The sequence below is a fragment of the Oryctolagus cuniculus genome, chromosome 17 (assembly GCF_964237555.1).
Source record: "Oryctolagus cuniculus chromosome 17, mOryCun1.1, whole genome shotgun sequence".
NCBI classification, from domain to species: Eukaryota; Metazoa; Chordata; class Mammalia; order Lagomorpha; family Leporidae; genus Oryctolagus; species Oryctolagus cuniculus.
In genome coordinates this window covers 43,370,873-43,388,025 of record NC_091448.1, presented here as the reverse complement: position 1 = coordinate 43,388,025, position 17,153 = coordinate 43,370,873, and the positions used below count along the sequence as shown (strand labels likewise).

The 17,153-nt window shown below is 59.3% G+C and overlaps 1 protein-coding gene across 2 annotated transcripts; it reads right to left on the bottom strand.

Annotated features, from left to right (window-relative positions):
* Window positions 1-623: 623 nt before the first annotated feature.
* On the bottom strand, window positions 624-13,868 carry LGALS9 (galectin 9). Of its 2 annotated transcripts, XM_008271048.4 has the most exons (12): window positions 13,762-13,868; window positions 13,518-13,629; window positions 9,431-9,519; window positions 7,536-7,737; window positions 6,361-6,471; window positions 5,382-5,474; window positions 3,361-3,396; window positions 2,857-2,907; window positions 2,367-2,408; window positions 1,912-2,000; window positions 1,604-1,766; window positions 624-962 (listed from the first exon to the last, which is right to left on the bottom strand). In XM_008271048.4, the coding sequence occupies exons 1-12, from the start codon at window positions 13,851-13,853 to the stop codon at window positions 816-818; spliced, it is 1,227 nt and encodes a 408-aa protein (XP_008269270.1). In that variant the 5' UTR covers window positions 13,854-13,868; the 3' UTR covers window positions 624-815. The 2 variants fall into 2 exon arrangements, with proteins under 2 accessions (XP_008269270.1, XP_069916135.1); XM_070060034.1 differs by lacking the exon at window positions 5,382-5,474.
* Window positions 13,869-17,153: the final 3,285 nt, after the last annotated feature.

Here is a 17,153-nt window from a genome sequence, read left to right as displayed (position 1 = left end):
CCTAACAAAGCCACCGGATTCCAGCCTGGGGGCTCTGCCCATGACATCATCACATCCTACCCACGGCCCAAGCCTCAGCCTCGGGGAGGCAGGGCGGGCTTTTGGCCTGGTGGTTGGGACGTCCACATCCCGTGTCAGAGCACCTGGGTTCAAGTCCTGGCCCCACTCCCAATCCCGGCTTCCGGGTGATGCCCACCCTGGAAGGAAGCAGGCAATGGCTCAAGTCCTTGGGCTCCTGCCGCCCACAGGTGCCTGCATTGAGTTCCCAGCTCCTGGCTTTGGACTGGCCCAGCCCTGACCACTGAGGCGTCCAGAGAGTGAACCTGTGCATGGGAATGGTCTCTCTGCCTCTCAAATCATGACGCCCCCTAGCTGGCGTGAGTCTCCACCCCCAAAATCCCTCCCGCTCTGGGGCAGACAAACCACACGTGGGCCCCTGCACCCAGGTCCCTCGCCTAGGGCTCCCGTGCCAGGGACTCTTGCCTTGGAGGCCAGAGCCCCAAGCTGCCTCCCGATGGCCTGTGGGGTAGACGTGGGCGCCCACGCTCTCTCCTCCCACTCCCTTCCGATTCCAGACTCTACAGTGTCCCCAGACACACTTAGTAAACCACGGCCCCCTCACATTATGCACCAAGAAGCTTGTTTATTGTAAGGACACGGCCAACGGGCGAGCCCACTGCTGAGAAAGTTCTGGCCAATTGCAGGCCTGCAGGAAGTCATCAGGTGGCTTTCCTGGAGGGTGAGGGGCTGGAGCAGGTGCAAGGTGAGGCAGCAAGGCTAAAGGTCAGAGGCCGGGGAGGCCCCTGCGAGGTCGCCTATATCTGCACGTGGGTCAGCTGGATGTCGCCGGCCACCTCCAGGTTGTTGATGGCGGGCAGGTTCTTCAGGCGGTGGTTGTACTCAAACAGGTGCTGGCCATCCACGGCCACCTTGAGGCAGTGGCTCTCACACATGATCCACACCTGGGCAGAGAGGCCGGCGTTGGCACGTGGAGACCGTCAGCCCGAGCTGCAGGCTCAGGTCTCCTCCTCCAGGCCGCCTTCCTCAGGCAGCCTCATGTCTGTGTTCCAGCCGCGCGGGAGGACTTGCTCCTTGCCCCGTCCCTTAGCACGTGCCAGTCCCCCGCCGAAAATGCTGCTTCCCACCCTGGGATAGCCGCTCAGGACCCCGGAGGAGGCAGCCCCCTCCTTGCGGAGTCTCTAAGTGCACCCTGAGCCACCAGGGTCGGGAATGCCTGCTCGAGCCCTCTGGCACCCCTAGTAGCCTCCTCCCTAGCCTTTTTCCAGTCTGAGGGTAGTTGGGGCCAGAGGGTCACAGCCTCATCAGCCCGCAGCTGCTACCAACGCCCCCCCCCCGCCCCAGCAGATAAATGGCCTTGAATGAATGTGTGAATAATGACCACACCTCATTCTTGGTTCCACCTGCCCTGGTTGGCAGTGTACCCTCAGGGCCGGTCACTTGCACCTGAGAAGTTGTGTCCCCACCACAACAGGTAGTGACAATACAGTCACCGCAATGTCATCCTGGAGCGGCAGCAGCTTCCGCCCTGCCCGCATCCCAAGACGCCATCCGCACTCCCTGCGCGCCCGGCCGCAGGCCTCACCGCCACGCTCTGGCCACGGTGGAAGGGCATTTGCCGTGGCAGCCTCCGCTCCTCAGACCCCCACGAGCCCTTGATCTGGGTGTTGCGGACCACGGCGTTCTCGTTGAAGCGGGGGTTCAGGTGGAACGCGATGTCACTCCCGGAGCGCAGGTTGATATGGAACCTGGGGTGGGCGGGCCACAGGGGTTCTCTCTGCCCACTGGACTCAGGGCCAGCCACCCCCTCAGCCTATCCGGAGGCAGGGGGATGGCCAGAATGACCTCGGAGGGCCCGTCTCCTCCCTGCCAGCCCAGGCATCCCTGGCTTACTGCTGAGCACTGGGCAGGACGGTGCCCGTCACGATGATGGACTTGGATGGGTACAGCCCGCCCGGGATGCTGGTGAAGAAAGGCATGGGCTGCGGGCAGGAGGGCACAGGTCAGCCGGAGGGTCGTCTGTATGGGCCCCTGTGCCAGGCCGGCTGCATCCTGCGTCCTGGGGGATTAGCACTCAGGACAGCCAGCCAGGGTTCCCCAAGGGAAGGGGCTAACACTGTCGCAAAAGGAACTTGGGACAGAAACCAAGGGACTCCAGGGGGACAAGGGAAGGCCACGGCGTCTGCTCGGCCGCAGGGCAACTTTCAAGGGGAAAGCTCCGTGCGGCATCTTCCAGTTGCCCTGGCTGCTTTATTTAGCACATTCTCAGCTCAACACAGAACTGCATTCAATTAGGCAAGGTCAGAGGGTCACCCCAGCTGCCTCCCCGCCCCCCCCAGAACACTTACATAGGTAGGGTTTGGGTACAGCATGGGTGGGATTCCAGGATTCTGTTGGGAGAGACCAGGAAACTCAACGTGGGAGCACAGACATGCGTTCCCTAGAGGGGCTGCTCCGGCGGGAGCCAGGGGTCCTCCTGGCCACCTTCCTGGTCACGTTAGCAGTCCTGGGACTCCCATCACGGTCACCTGCCCTTCCACCCTCATCCAGACCCCCACCTGGCGTGTACAGCAGGAGGGGAACAGGAAGAGCTTGTCTGAGACCAGCAGTGTGCCCCGCACTGAGGGCCAGGAAGCGCCTCTGTGGGTGTTGGGGCCCAGGTACCCTGCTGGCCTCTGCACCCCTGGGGAACCCACCACATGCTGCGGCTGTGCCGTCCTGAGCCGAAGCCCACCTGCTGTCCCCATCCTCCTTGCTACATTGCTGTCCCCCTGGCCCCAGGGCTCCAGCAGGCAGCTCTTGCTGAAGCCGGACGCTGTGGGGCATCTCTAGACTTACTGGGAACATCTGTCCAGGGACACTCTGAGCCGTGGGCATCACCACTGGAGTCTGGCAGAAAGAAACGTGCAGCATGAGGACCACCAGGGGGCGCCACATGACAGCACTCCCCTGGGGCCCTGAAGGAGAGAGGGCTTTCCTCTCTCCACGCGCTGAGGGAGGGCAGTGACTTCCTGGACAAGAAGTATGGCTGTGCTTGTGGCCTTTGACCCATCTTTCCTCTGCAGGCCAGCTTCTCTGAGCTCAGCAGGGAGGAGAAGTCAATGTGAGACCTCAAGCAGGGGCCTGAGCAAACAAGTGGCAATTCAAGTTCAAGTTCAAGGACCAGCCAACCCCCCCCCCCCCAACGCCCAGCTCCTTCCCACCAGCATCCTGCAGACCAGGATGGTGGTCAGGGGCTCTGGCCTCCCCAACCCACCCTCCCCATGGGAGAGGGCAATGCCTGGGCCTTCCTGCTCCCTGTTGACCCACAGGTGACAGGACCAGCCAAGAGCCAAGACTTACGACAGGGGCAAAGTTGGCAGAACCGAAGCCTGGAGGCTGAAAGGGGTGAGAAAAATCGAAACAGTTGTTATTGTGGGTGCCACGTGAGGTCTAGAGGCGAAGTCAGAGCTATTGGGAACGCTGCCTCCTTCCCACCCCCCTGCCCTCAGGTGCAGCAGGGACCAGGCCGGGGGGAGGAGGGGAGGCAGAAGATTCTCATTGGTTTCTCCTGGGAGAGAGGAGAGCGCGCCTGACTTGGGCCACAGCGCTCCTCTGAGCGCCCAGGGCAACATGATGCCTTCCAGGGACAGGTTTTCCCCGCCAGCGGCAACCATTGACTCCCAAAGGCCTGGTAAGTGCTCTTTCCAGCCCCTGTTTTGCTGGGGAGGTGGCGAGGTTCAGAAAGCTTCAACAAGCTGCCCGAGCTAGCTGGGCTGTGAGTGATCCAGTTCCAAATGGTGCCCTGAGCTGTCTGATTGCACTTGCCACAGCCCCTGTGCCCCCGAGGCCAGGGCCAGCGCTGGGCTGCCCTGCCAGGGTCCCCGGGAGCTCAGCCAGTGTTGAGGCAGGTGCTGTGCTGGGAACAAGCTGGACTGTGGGCTGGCTCGGCGGATGAAGCTCCCCTTTCCCAGCCCCCACCGCTTGAGTGGCCGAGGAGGGCTGCTTGCCGTCCCCTCCCGGATCCTGGCGTGCCCAGCGGGCTGCTCTTGCGCTGGCTGAGCTCCCATTCTGTTTCTCCATTCCCGACGGTGTGAACGACCTTCCACACTGAGCCACTGAGTCCCTACCGTCTGTCAGGCACTGGGCAAAGTGCTGGGGACACAGACATGAACAAGCCACAGTCCCAGCCCTCCGAGGGCGCAGGGAAGGTGGAGGCGGGCTGACGGAGACGGACAGGTAGACACGACCATACATGTGGTTATGGGGGCACAGGGGGGAACATTGAGCAATCTCTGGGTGGGGACAAGTCCCCAGAGGAGCAACACTCAACATGGCATTGAAGGGCACTTGGGAGCTTGCAGTGGGCAGAGTGGGGACAGCGGTGCCACAGCATGTGCAGGGGTGCTGAAGCTGGGAGTCAAAGGGTGAGTGTGGATGGGATTCTAGAAGTCTTGCTGGGGACCTGGGGCTTCTGTTAGAAGGTTTGGGGATTTTAAAATTTTTAAGCAGGGATTAGGGCTGGCAGTGTGGCACAGTGGGGGCAAGCAGCCGCCTGCTTCACGACCATCACATATTGGAGTGCCAGTTCGAGTCCCGGCTGCTCCACTTCCCATCCAGCGCCCTGCTAATGAGCCTGGGAAAGCAGCGGAGGATGGCCCAAGTGCTTGGGTCCCTGCACCCACACGGGAGACCTGGATGGGGTTCCAGACTCCTGCTTTTGGCCTGACCCAGCCCTGGCCATTGCAGCCATTTGGGGAATGAACCAGGGATGGAAGATCTCTCTCCGTCTCTCCCTTTCTCTAATTCTGCCTTTCAAATAAATCTTGACCGAATTCCTTATAAGACTTTTAAGCAGGGGGAGGACGTGAGCAGACGTGTGTCCAGCAGGGTCTCCGTGGCAGTGGTGGGTGTCGGGGCAGTGGGGAGCCGTGACAGTGACCGTCGTGAGGAACTGGTGGCCGGGCCGGAGGCAGCGGCTTTGGGGAGGAAGCTTCCTGCTATGTACCTGGAAGGCAGTGGTGATAACTCGAGTACTCAGGTCCCTGCCACCCACGTGGGAGACCAGGGTGGAGTTCCAGGCTCCTGGCACCGGCCTGGCCCAGGCCTGGCTGTTGTGGGCATTGGGGCAGTGAACTAGCGCATGGGAGATCCCTCTCTGTCTCTCTCTCTGTCTTTGTGTGTGTCTCTTTCTCTGTCTCTCTCACTTTCCAAATAAACTAAAGGTAAATAAATAAATTTCTAAAGGAAGCGGAGGCAAGGATGAGGGAGCCCTTAGGTGGGTGGGACGAAGCCCACTGGTGCTGGCTGGCCATGGGCTGCGCCAGCCGCTCAGCCCTCTGTCCTTTCTGCTCAGCCTCCCATGGCCTCCATGTTCAACTCACTCTTGCTTTGCGCCCCTTGCACTTGTGTGGGGAACGCACTGGCTGGGAGGATGGCCTCGTGAAGGCAGGCTGGCAGAGGGCCACGCGGGTGCTCTGTTAAAGACAAAAGGTGCCGTGCAGAGGAGAGAAGCGTTAGTAGAGCCACGGAGGGGCAGAAAGCAGGGGTAGGGTCGGGGGGTGGAGAGTAGGCAGGCAGGGGGATCAGGTTAGGCTGCAGTGAGTGAGGGGGGTTGCCCGTCTACCTCCCCTCCCCTTTTTTCTCTCTCTTGCCTTCTCTCTCACTCTCTCTCCCTCCCTACTCTTCAGGGAAGAGACTCGGGGAGGGAGGACTATGGGAGATGAGGACAGAGCCTGCATTTGCAGAGGACCTACTGTGCACTCTGCTCCCCTCAAGGAGCCCACTCGGAGCCACAAGTGGCCACAACAGCAGCTGCCTGGTGCCCAGTGGGAATGTGGACCCCCCAGTTGGTAGCCTTCCTAGTTCTCACACAGGTCTCCTGACCCTTCGGATGTCAGCAACATATTTAGAAAACATGAAGGCATAGGGAGGGTCAGGCAGATGCTGGGTGGGCCCGGGGGGCCACGTGTGACCTGACACATGTGGTTTCTGCAGGTGGTGGTCACTGTGCTCATCCCAAAGATGAGGAAGCCTAGACGGGAAGAGGTGAAGTCGTGCCACTAAGACTGAACAGACGACAGGAATGGCAGAGCCAGGAATTTCAGCTGCCTTTAGCTTGGTTCCCAAGCCTGGGTTCTTTCCCCAAACACCTGGCCTCATAACTGGGGTAGAAATAGCAGGGGCCAGAGAGCAGAGTGGCTGAGGAGCCTGGGAGACCAGGGCGGGGGTTCCACATGGAGACAGGACTCAGAAGCAGGGACAGAGAAGGGGAACTGCTGTGTCCCTGGAGCCACCAGGAGAGGCGATGAGCCGGGCCCTGCACCCCAGTACCCCGGACAGGTTCCAGCTGGACGGTCTGACCTTGAAGGTGATGTAGAACAGCTGCACACAGCCAGCGACAGAGATGGCGTTCACGCTGCTGAAGGGCACCCGGTGTGCGTACTGCACAAAGAAGGAACCATTCACTGTCACCTGCCGCAGAGAGTGTGCATGGTCAGCAAGGAGGCCCCGGCCTCTGCAAGTCCAGCCCCGAGCGTGGTCAGCGTGCCCACCCTCTCCTGGGAGGTGGCGGCAGCCTTTGGCGCTGTCTCAATCTCAGGAGTGGGTGTCGGCCCCGAGGGGCACCCACCCGCATTGCCGCCTGTCTCTGGCACCTGGCTCTTAGTTCTTATGGTTGGCTGTCTGTTGCAAGGTTTGTCCTTGTGGATTATTTAAATATACATAAAAATATTCACAGAGGAGCTGTGACCCCTGGGGGCGAGTGGAATGGATGGGAGCGCCCCAGACAAGCAAGGACGTGGACACGTGCACTCCACCCGCTCCCCGCGCTGGCAAAGACAACTTGGCGTGACTGACGGGTGGCCCAAGGACTGGAACCTGGGTGAAGTTTGGAACAACATTGCTGGTAAGCAGATGTTACTAGGAACCTGGACTAGAGAAATGGCTGCTGCTAATTAACCTGGACCTTAAAAGGCACCCATGGGACTGGTGCTGTGGCCGAGCCGGTTAAGCTGCCACCTGTGATGCCGGCATCCCGTATGGACACTGGTTCAGGTCCCAGCAGCTCCACTCCTGATCCAGCTCCCTGCTAATGCACCTGGGAAAGCAGCCCCCACTTCGGAGACATGGATGGAGCCCCAGGCTCCTGGTTTTGGCCTGGCCCAGCTTTGGCTAACGTGGCCATTTGTGGAGTGAACCAGTGGATGGAAAATCTCTCTTTCTCTGTGTCACTCTGCCTTTCAAATAAATTCATCTTTTTTGTTGTTTGTTTAAGTGAACCCAGACAAAAAACATGGTGATGAATCTCGGGCTCGGCTGCAGAGTGCAAGAAGTAGCAGGTGCACCCGCAGGTCCAGGTGGAAGTGCATGAGGGGCCCAGCCAGCCATCGGCAGCACCCTCCCAGGAGCTGCTCGTGGTGTCTATACCGGCTGCTGCTCTGCCCTGACCTTGAGAAGTGTGATGACTCAAAGGTCCCGCCTAGCGCCGGCAGGGCTGGAGGGGCAGGGAGCTGGGCGCAGGGGCGAGGTGTGCTCACCTGGAAATGTGAGCTCTGCACCAGGATGCACAGCTCGAACGGCGCCCCCTTCTGGAAGGGCATGTGCATCTTCCTCTCCTCCACGCCCCAGTTGCCTTTCTGCTTGGTATTGCAGACCACGTATCCACCCTCTTGGAAGCGCGGGTTGAAGTGGAAGGCAATGTCGTTCTCGCTGAAGCCACTCTGTAAATTCACTGCAAACCTAGGCGGAGGGAGACCAGGGTCTCCTGTGGCCTGGCTCACCGCCAGGGAGAGGGAAGCCTCGCGCCTGAGACAGCCTGCGTTCCCCTCCTTTTTGCTCGCCTAATGGTTTTTGTGCAATGACTGCTTTTTTGCTCTCCTCGCCTGATTTTCTCAGAATGAGTGGAAAATGGATAAGGCGGAGTGCTGGCACCAGCGACAGGAAGCACAGGGGTTAGAAATGATTACGAGGTGGCGGGCACCGGTGCACCTGGGAGAGGGCCTGTGGCTCTACCCGCACACTCGCTGGAGGCCGGCCCGAGCCTGCTGAAGTGGGAAAGAGGAGAACCAGCTTACAGACGGAGGGAGATGATGGGAATGGCAGTTGTCTGGCAGGGCGCCGGCTCTGCCTAGGTCCCTCCCCAATGGGGGCTGGTGCTTGTTCTGGGGAACCCCTTTGGTGTGGATGTGGTGGCCCCGATGTCAGATCCCTGCTCTGTGCTGTCTGTCGTCTGGGAAGACCCCTGAGCCACAAGACCCTTCAGTTGCTCCACCCACAAAGGGGGGGGGGTCCTTCAGGGATGGCTAGACCAGGCCGTGCAGACGAAGTCCCCAGTGCGAGTCAAGGTTCTGTCCCATCCCTCTCCTCAGGGGGCCCCTCCTGTCCAAATGTCCTTGGGCACAGGTGGAGCCCTAAGAGTGGGAATTAAGACAACAGGCCCTCTCCCAGCAACAACAGGGGCTGTACAGCTGTTCCGCCTTTCCCTGGGCGTTTCCCACTCCTATCCCAAATCCAAGTTCCAGCTGAGGCTCTCCTCTGAGGTGTCTCTGCCGCCTGCGGCCTTCGCTGAGCTCTGTGCAGCTTCCCTGGGTCACTGCGGTCTCCCCAGCCGACACCCGGAGCTGCAGCGCAGGGCTCTTGTTCCTGTCGCCTGCATTCCCCCACAGCCTCAGCACTGTGCCCAGCCCCGAGGCAGCCACGGCCGAGGGAGGCATCGGGAGTCCCGGAGTGCAGAGCCCTGGGGGCAGCATGGAGGGGCTCCCGAGAGTGCCGATGCCGCTCGTGAGCAGGTGGCAGGAGCAGCGTGGCTGAGACCCAGGCCGGAGTGCAGCGGTGGCCCCCAGGCGGACGCCAATCCAACCAGGTGAGGGCCACATACCCGCGGGTGCCTCTGCAGAGACTGGCCAGGGCTGTGTGTGGTCAGAGACCTTGCCAGCCCCTGAGAAGACCAGGGACCCTTCCCCGAACCCAGACAGCCCACCAGGGAGAGGTGGGGGACAGGGGCGGCCAACAGTACTGACTAGATAACAGGATTTGAATCGGCTGAATATTTCCCAGGAAGGGCCTTGAAACCAAAAGATACCGCATTACTTTAGCCGGAAACTCGAACACGCTAACAGAATACGGGCTCCAGAGACCAGAGCAGTTACAGCAAGCCAGGCCGCTTCTGGGTTTGCTCCCCTGGCCTGTGCTGTGCAAAGCTCAAGCCTGCACCCCAGCTCTGGCCTCTGGGCTATTCTGTGTCCCTCCTTAGACCGGGACTGGGGAGCCTGGGGGTCCCCTTAGCCCTGGAGCCTGTCGGTGGCACTGTACAGTGATGCTGGGCGGTATGGGCAGGTGCAGGAGAGATGGGAGGTTGCTGGGTGAACCCCACACCCAGGCACAGTGGCCGCTCAGGGCCAGGCTGCAGACAAAGGCTACTTGTATCACGTACCTGCTGGCGCTGGGGTGAACACACCCATTGACAGTGATCTGAAGCCCATCCTCCAGGCCTCCTTGGATCTCCCCAGTAAAGGGCACAGCCTGCAGGGAGAAGGGTGGGGCTGTCAATCAGCTGGTGCTGGCCTCAGGGGACAGCCCTGTGCTAGGGACTGAGGAGTGGCTGTGAACGGGGCAGATGGTGAGGAGGGGATAAGACAGGGCCGGAGCTCACGGGGGAGTCTGAGATGAGTGGCAGCTGCACTGAGGGACCCCTGGTGGGGAGGGACTTGCAGGCCTGGAAGCAGCATGCAACAGGCCTGACCTAGCACCCTGGGATGAGCTCCCAGCAAAAGCCCAGGGCCCTGGCCAGGATGTAGGAGAGCCAAGGGCCCAGGGGCCCCAGCAAAGTATTCTGGAGGGTAAACCTCCCACTGCCCGGCCGGCCCTCGGGCCAGGCACCCTCGCTCCACCACGGGAAGATGGTGCCAGGCCCCTAAGCGGAGCCTGTGCCCAGATGCCCTTCACAGCAGGGCGGCCGCTCTGGGCTCCTGCTCCCTGACCCCCCGGGCCCTCCGCAGCCCCGTTCTCTTTCTAGTGGGTCATGGGGAGGTGTTGTTTTAGCCAGGAGACTCCAGGTTTGAGTACCACCACCACCACCCCCCCCCCGCTCATTTCCGAAGTGGCTGTGGGAAGCTCAGTTAACTCCATTTGCCTGTTTCCTCATCTGTACACAGGAGTAAATCTACCCCCTGCCTCTGCATGTGATTGTTTGATGATTTGGGTGGGTGAGGGGCAGTCTTCGGACAAGACTGGAGCGCAGCAGGTGCCTCTCTGCCCCTGGCTCCCCACCCCCCCCAGTCTTTCGGAGCAAAATTCCCAAATCGGTTACTCGGTTACTTCCCATCTTTCTGTAAACTTTTTTTTTTTTTTTTTTTTAATGAGAGGGGGACAGGGGGAGAGGGGGAGAGGGGGAGAGGGGGAGAGGGGGAGAGGGAAAAGCAGTGGAAGATGGCCTAAGTGCTTGGGCCCCTGCACCCACATGGGAGACCTGGAAGAAGCTCCTGGCTCCTGGGTTTGGCCTGGCCCAGCCCTGGCTGTCAGCCATCTGGAGAGTGAATCAACAATGGAAGATTTCTCTCTCTCTCTTCCTCTTTCTCTCTCTGTAAATTTGACTTCCAAATAAATAAATAAATCTTATTTAAAAAAAGAAATTGAGGCTAATCCTATAGACAAGATGATTTTTTGGCATTATAATAACGAAGGATTGAAAAGACCCTAAAAGCACACCAACAGGAAAAAGTGGAAGAATTTATGCAATTTCCATACAGCAGAATCTATCTTAAAAAGGGGGCTGACATTGCTGTGTGGCAGGTTAAGCCACTGCCTGTGATGCCAGCGTCCCGTATCGGAACGTGGTTTGAGCCTTGGCTGCTCCAGTTCCAAACCAGCCCCTCCTAACGCACCTGGGAAAGCAGTGGAAGCCGGCTCAGGAGTTTCAGGCTCCTAGCTTTGTGCTGGCCCAGCTCTGGCTGTTGTAGCTATTTGGGGAGTGATCTAGTAGATAGAAGGTGGATCACTCTCTCTTCTCTCTCTCTCTCTTTCTTACTCTGCCTTTCAAATAAGTAAAATAAATCTTTTTTTTTTTTTTAAATGGAGGAAGTACTTGGAGCACCGAGTGGGAATGATGCCATTGTATACACAGCGGGTGGAGGAGGGCTGTATACAGGAATGTTGGTATTTGCAGATAAAGTGTCTCCGCTGGCAGACTGCTCCAAAGGGCTCCAGGCCTGGCCCAGGCGTTCCCAGACATGCCCACATGCTAACCTGTGAGCATACCACCTCTCCTGCAAAGGGGACTTTTGCAAATGCAGTTAAATTAAGCACCTGGAGATGAAAACGCTATGCTGGGTTCCTCAGGCTGCCCAAGGTAACCACAAAGATCTGTGTGAGAGCGAGGATCCGGTCGCAGCCGGTGGTGGCCGAGCGAGGCCCGCAGGCAGCTGTGGGAGCTGGGCGGGTGAGGACACAGACTTCCCCCTGCCACCAGCAGAAGGAGACAAGGGACGGCGGGCACGCGGGACCTCCAGAAATGTAAAGAACCTGTTTGTCGCCGTCCCCCACCCCCACTTGTGGCTTGCTGTGGGATTCCAGCCCGCCTGTGAGTGCCAACGGGGGGTCTCTGGGACCCAGATGGAGTTTTGCAGCAAGCCTGCGATTGCACAGGCCCCGGGGTGGCAGTGGCTTGTGATCGCACAGTGGTCTGTGTTCCGCTTCCCTCCCTGCATCCGTGGTGGGGCAGTGTTCGGGACAAGGTTAGATGAGACCAAAGCGGAAAGCCCCTGGCGCTGGTCGGCCGCCAGAGAGGCTCTCTGAAGCAGTCCCTCTGCGGGGTCAGAGCGGGCTGCCCACTCCGGGCTGCGCCTGCAGGCTGGGGTCCTTGCCCTGCTCTTCCCACGCAGGGGCCCGGAAAGTGAGGTGAGGGCCCACAGGCCAGGGTGTGGGCAGCCCCCTCCTGCACGTGGCATCATGGGGCGGGGGGGCTCAGCCCGGCTGGCCAGGGCTGGCCCGGGAGCTGAAGCCCTGCCGCTGGCCGCCTTCTGTGCCCGCGTGACTTCCCCCCGGCCATTGCCTGGGTCACGGCACAAAGATCATCAGTGACTTACCCAGACCACACTGTTGCGTCTCAGGAGGAAGCACAGAACATCCTTGTTTCTGTCACCCACACCCCCGCGGGTCCCATCCAGGCTGCCCTGACCACTTCCCTCTGGCCCTCTCTGGACACCTCACAGGGTGAGGGTGACCTCTCGGCAGAGGGCAGCCGCGTGACCTACAAACCTCCTTCAGAGGAAGCCCGGCTCCTGGGGGCCCTGGGGGATGGCAGCCCTCCTGGGGCAGGGGCCAAGTATGCCGCTGGGTGGGGTTTGGCTGCACTCCTGACCCTGTGGGAACTCTGCTGCCCCGGGAGGTCTTTTCCTGCTGGTTTCACTAATTTCGCTTCTGAATCCCAAGACGGAAAAGCAAATACCAGTCCCCAGAGTAAGCAGGTGCCAGGTCCTGGGAGAACTGGGGAGCGGGCGCGTGGCCCAGGCGGTACTTCTGATCTGGAGGCTCCCCTGGTGGGGCCGGCAGCCTGTGCCAGTTTCTCCCCAGGCACTTTGCACAGGTCCCACCTCTGGAGCCCTCACAGGGTGGCTGTACGGGCAGCGGTGACGGCAAACAGGAAGGGGCCTCAGCGACGCCCAGCGCCTGCTGTGGCACACACGCCCACCTGCTCTGGCCCTTGGAGAAGCTCTTGGTCAAGGCTGGGAGGGACCCTCCTGTAGGCCTGGCCCAAGCACGAGGACCACAGGAGGCGCCGGGCCTGGGGCTGCCTCTCTCTGCCTCCCCCTGCCATCGCTCTGTCCCCGGCACCCCCTCTTCTGAGGGGTGAATCAAGGCACTGCCTTGGCTGCCGCTGCCCCTCGGGGCACATTGGCCCATGACCTCACCTGTCTGAGTCGGTTTTTCCACATATGAAGGAGAAAATAAACTTTAGAGGGTTTAGAGCAGGCCGCCCGCCGACAGAGCCGGCGAACAAGGCAGCCGCGTACCCACACTGCTAGGACAGCCCCACACCCTCAGTTCTGAGAAACCCTGGACCCCGCCTTGCCAGGCAGACTCCAGCTTACCCCCACCCCTGGGCACAGACACCTCCTGGGGAGGTTTTCCTGCTGTTCCCAGGCTCCTAATAACACCAAGTCCCCCCCCCCCCACAAAGTGCCTACTGTGTGCTAGACACGGTCCCCACGTGCCAGGTCTGCTGCCTCACTTCATCCTTACCCCAACCTTGGGAGGTGGGCTCCAGTCTTGTCCCCATTCTATAGATGTGGACACTGAAGCCCAGAGAGGTAAAACTATCTTGTCTGAGGCCTCTCACCTGGTCAGTGGCTGGCCCCAGGCAGGCCATCTGCAAAGCTAGTGCCCCCAGTGCCATGATAGGCTACTGTCCCCCCAGGAGCCGCCTTTATAAACTGTCACCATCTAATACCTCCCGGCCCTCACGATGGCGGGCAGCTCAGCACAGACCCGCCTGGGACCATGGCTGCAGCCCCAGAACTCACCGGATACAGGAAGGGAGGCTGGGGGCGTTGGAACGCCATCATGTTCTCACCAGCACTGGGGCCACTGCTGCTGTTCACACCAAGCCGAGAGGTCCTTTGCTCAGGGAAGGACCTAGCAGGGAAATAGAAACTAAAGAAGTCTGGCAGTTAGCCAATGGGGAGGAGCCAGGGGCAGGGGGACCAGTGTCGGGGAAAGAGAGAGCTGGACAAGGCTGGACTCCGGAAGAAGCCAGTGGGCACTCACAGCCCCAGGGACCTTCCTCGCCTCGCTCCAGCTGGGCTCCACCCAGACTGGTCACCTGGGGTTTGCACAGGTTCAAAGTGCAGTGACATCATTGCTGTGGTGGGGATGGGTTTTGCCTGGGGATGTGGGTGGGGCAGGTGGCTTCTACCGCCTCACACAGGGGACGTGCTGGAGGCCACACAGCCAATCAGTGGCCACCTGAGCCGAGGGCACTGAGGCTCTCCAAGCAGCTTGCATCCCTTTTACGGTCCTATTCCTTGTGCAAACACATAATTATGCAGGAAGATGCCTTTTACAAGAAAAGCATCAGGGAAGACCTTTGCCTCTGCCCCGCTGCAACTCTGCCTTTCAGATACATAAGTCTTTAAGAAAGATAAAAACATCACAATGGAGATCTTTTTTTTTTTTTTTAAAAAGTATTTGTTTGATAGTCTGAGAGAGGCCAGCGCCGTGGCTCAATAAGCTGATCCTCCACCTGCGGCGCCGGCACACCGGTTTCTAGTCCCGGTCGGGGCGCCAGATTCTGTCCCAGTTGCCCCTCTTCCAGGCCAGCTCTCTGCTGTGGCCCAGGAGTGCAGTGGAGGATGGCCCAAGTGCTTGGGCCCTGCACCCGCATGGGAGACCAGGAGAAGCACCTGGCTCCTGGCTTCGGATCAGTGTGGTGCGCCGGCCGCAGCGGCCATTGGAGGGTGAACCAACGGCAAAGCAAGACCTTTTTTTCTGTCTCCCTCTCTCACTGTCTACTCTGCCTGTCAAAAAAAAAAAAAAAAAAAAAAAAAGTCTGAGAGAGAGAGGTAGAGAGGTAGAGAGAGAGAGGTGTCTTCCGTCTGCCTGGTTCACTCCCCAAATGGTTGCAATGGCCAGTGCTGGGCCAGGCAAACCCAGGAGTTTGATCTGAGTCTTCCGTGTGCGTGGCAGGGGTCTAAGCACTTGGGCCATTATCTGCTACTTTTCCTAGCCCATTAGCAGGGAACTGGATCGGATGTGGACTGGAACCGGTGCCCATACGGGATGCCAGCATCCGAGGCGGTGGCTATGCACAACACTGGCCCTGACAATAGAGATCTTTATTCTGGAGTGTGGTGGTACCCCCAGGAGCTTCCAATCCTCTCTTTGTGGATTTATCCATCTCCTTCTCTTCTCTGGATTTCAAGCTGGAGAGAGGAATCTCAGGCACAGGAGGATACTCCAAGTGACGTGGGTGGGAGAAAGTGTATGAACTAAATTGCCTTAAGTTGGCCTCCACCTCTGGGGAAGGGAAATAATTGGCTGAAAGAGAAGCACAGGATAGCGGGGGGTTGGCGGAAGTGGGGCCGGGACAGTGAGGGTACCTGCGGTGCACTAGTGAGAAGGACCCAGGCACAGTCGGGAGGCACAGTTGAGTGTTGCTGTGGTTCACCACAAAGTGTCTACTGGAAATGTAAACCCCCCATGCGCCAGTGTCAGGCCAGGGGCTGATGGGAGGGGCCCAGGGCACGAGGGCCCCACCCACACCGATGGATTCCCACCAATCACAAAAGGGCTTGAGGATGTGCGTTTGAGTTCTTGCTCTCACTGGGACCTTCTCTTGCCCTCCTGCCTGCTGCCGTGGGACGAAGCAGGAAGAGGGCCTTCAGATGCTGACACCTTGGCACTGGTGTCTCCAGAACCCGAGGAAGCAAATTTCTACTGTTTATAAACTGCCCAGTCTGTAGCGGCAGAACAATGATGGAGCAAGGCAAGCATCCTGTCTCACAGGCACCGAGTGGGCAGGAGGTGTCTCAGGGCCATCTGTGTGTCTGCACCTCCTTTTCTGCTTCTGCTCTGCCTATGTGCCCCAGAGTTTGCAAAGAGACTAACTTCTTTGGAATGCTGCTAGAGATCAAGGCCACGTGCACCCTCGTCCCCAGGATGTTCCTGGATCAGCCAGACTTGGGGTGCATGTCGGGAGCAGACGGCACAACCGGAGGGGGAGGAAGGGGATTCTTTACCATTCTGACACCAGGGAGAACCTTGTCAGCGGCACCTCACTTGCAGACAATTGCCCGTGGATTGGGATGTGTGCGGGACAGCCGGAACCCTCACAAATCGCAGGTTAGACAGTGAACACAGCACAGCTTAGGGGAGCGCCTGGTGGATAGAATGCAGTTGAATAGCTCCTTCTCCTATGTCCCAGCTATGCCGCCTCTGAATGCTGGCCCAAGAGAAAGGCAAACGCGTGCATTTCTTACAACAACTTTACTCAGTCTGGCTCCAAGCTGGAAGCAGCAGAAATGTCCAGCGCCCAAAAGCAGGAGACACAGGAGCCCTGAGCTGAGGGCTCACCACGGTGCAAGAGCCCTCGCTGAGAGCAGGAAACAGCATTGAGAAATATCCCGCTGAGTACCGGAAGCCAGTGCAGGGAGTTGGACAAAGGGTCAAGACCGTTGTCACCACCCCCACCCCCAGGGAGGGGAGTGCTGACTGGGAGGGGCCTGTTGGAGCCACCTGGGGGCTGGGGGGGCTGGGGGGAGCACTTTGGATTTTGACCTTGGTGATGATCACACAGATGTCTGCGTTCGGAAAAAACTCACATGGCAAACCAGGGCCTATGCACCTTCCTCTTTGTAAACAATATTTCCATAAAATATTGTTCAAAGAAAAAAGTCTTCCAGACGCACGAGTGGCTAACAGGCTGGCAGTTCCCGGTGAAACGAAACCTGGAATTAGCATGCGTTCTAGCAATTCCACTTCTGGGAATGGTCCCAAAGGAGGTGATAGCAGAGACTGGAAGCGATATTTGCACACCTGTGTTTGTGGCAGCGTCCTGTGCAATGGCAGCCGTGAGGGAAGCACCCAAGTGTCCTTGGATGGATGAATGGACAAAGAGCATGTGTTATCTCCATAAAACTCAGCCTTGCAAAACACAGAAGTGCTGACTCATGCTACAGTTCTGCAGAACCCTGCAGACATTAGGCTAAGTGAAGTGAGCTGGTGGCTAAGGGACACACACAGTAAGGTACCACGTGTCGGAGGACCCTGGAGTGGCCAAAACCAGAGGGGCTGGGAGTGCCGGGGTGGGGAGGGGTGCGGAATGGGTGCAGAGTCCTGGGCGGGGGCAGTGGGGTGACCACACAGCAGTGTCCCTATCCTGCGGGCGTCTGACTATACCGACAAAGCCGTCACAGCTAAGTCTGACCCAGGTTCTACCACTGCCGGTCCCACCGGGTGGGGTGGCAGGAAGGCTCCTGTGGAACTGGGTCTTCCCACGGCGAGGCAGGAAGGGCCTGTTCTCAGCTAGGACTGTGGGGAGCAGGGTGCAGAATGAGGGAGAGCAGCATCCTGTGGCCAGCGGGAGGCACAGCTGGGGCAGAGCGTGTGGAGTGCAGCTCCCGCAGGAAGGCAGACCCAGCTGGGCCCAGGCCTGTGCTAAA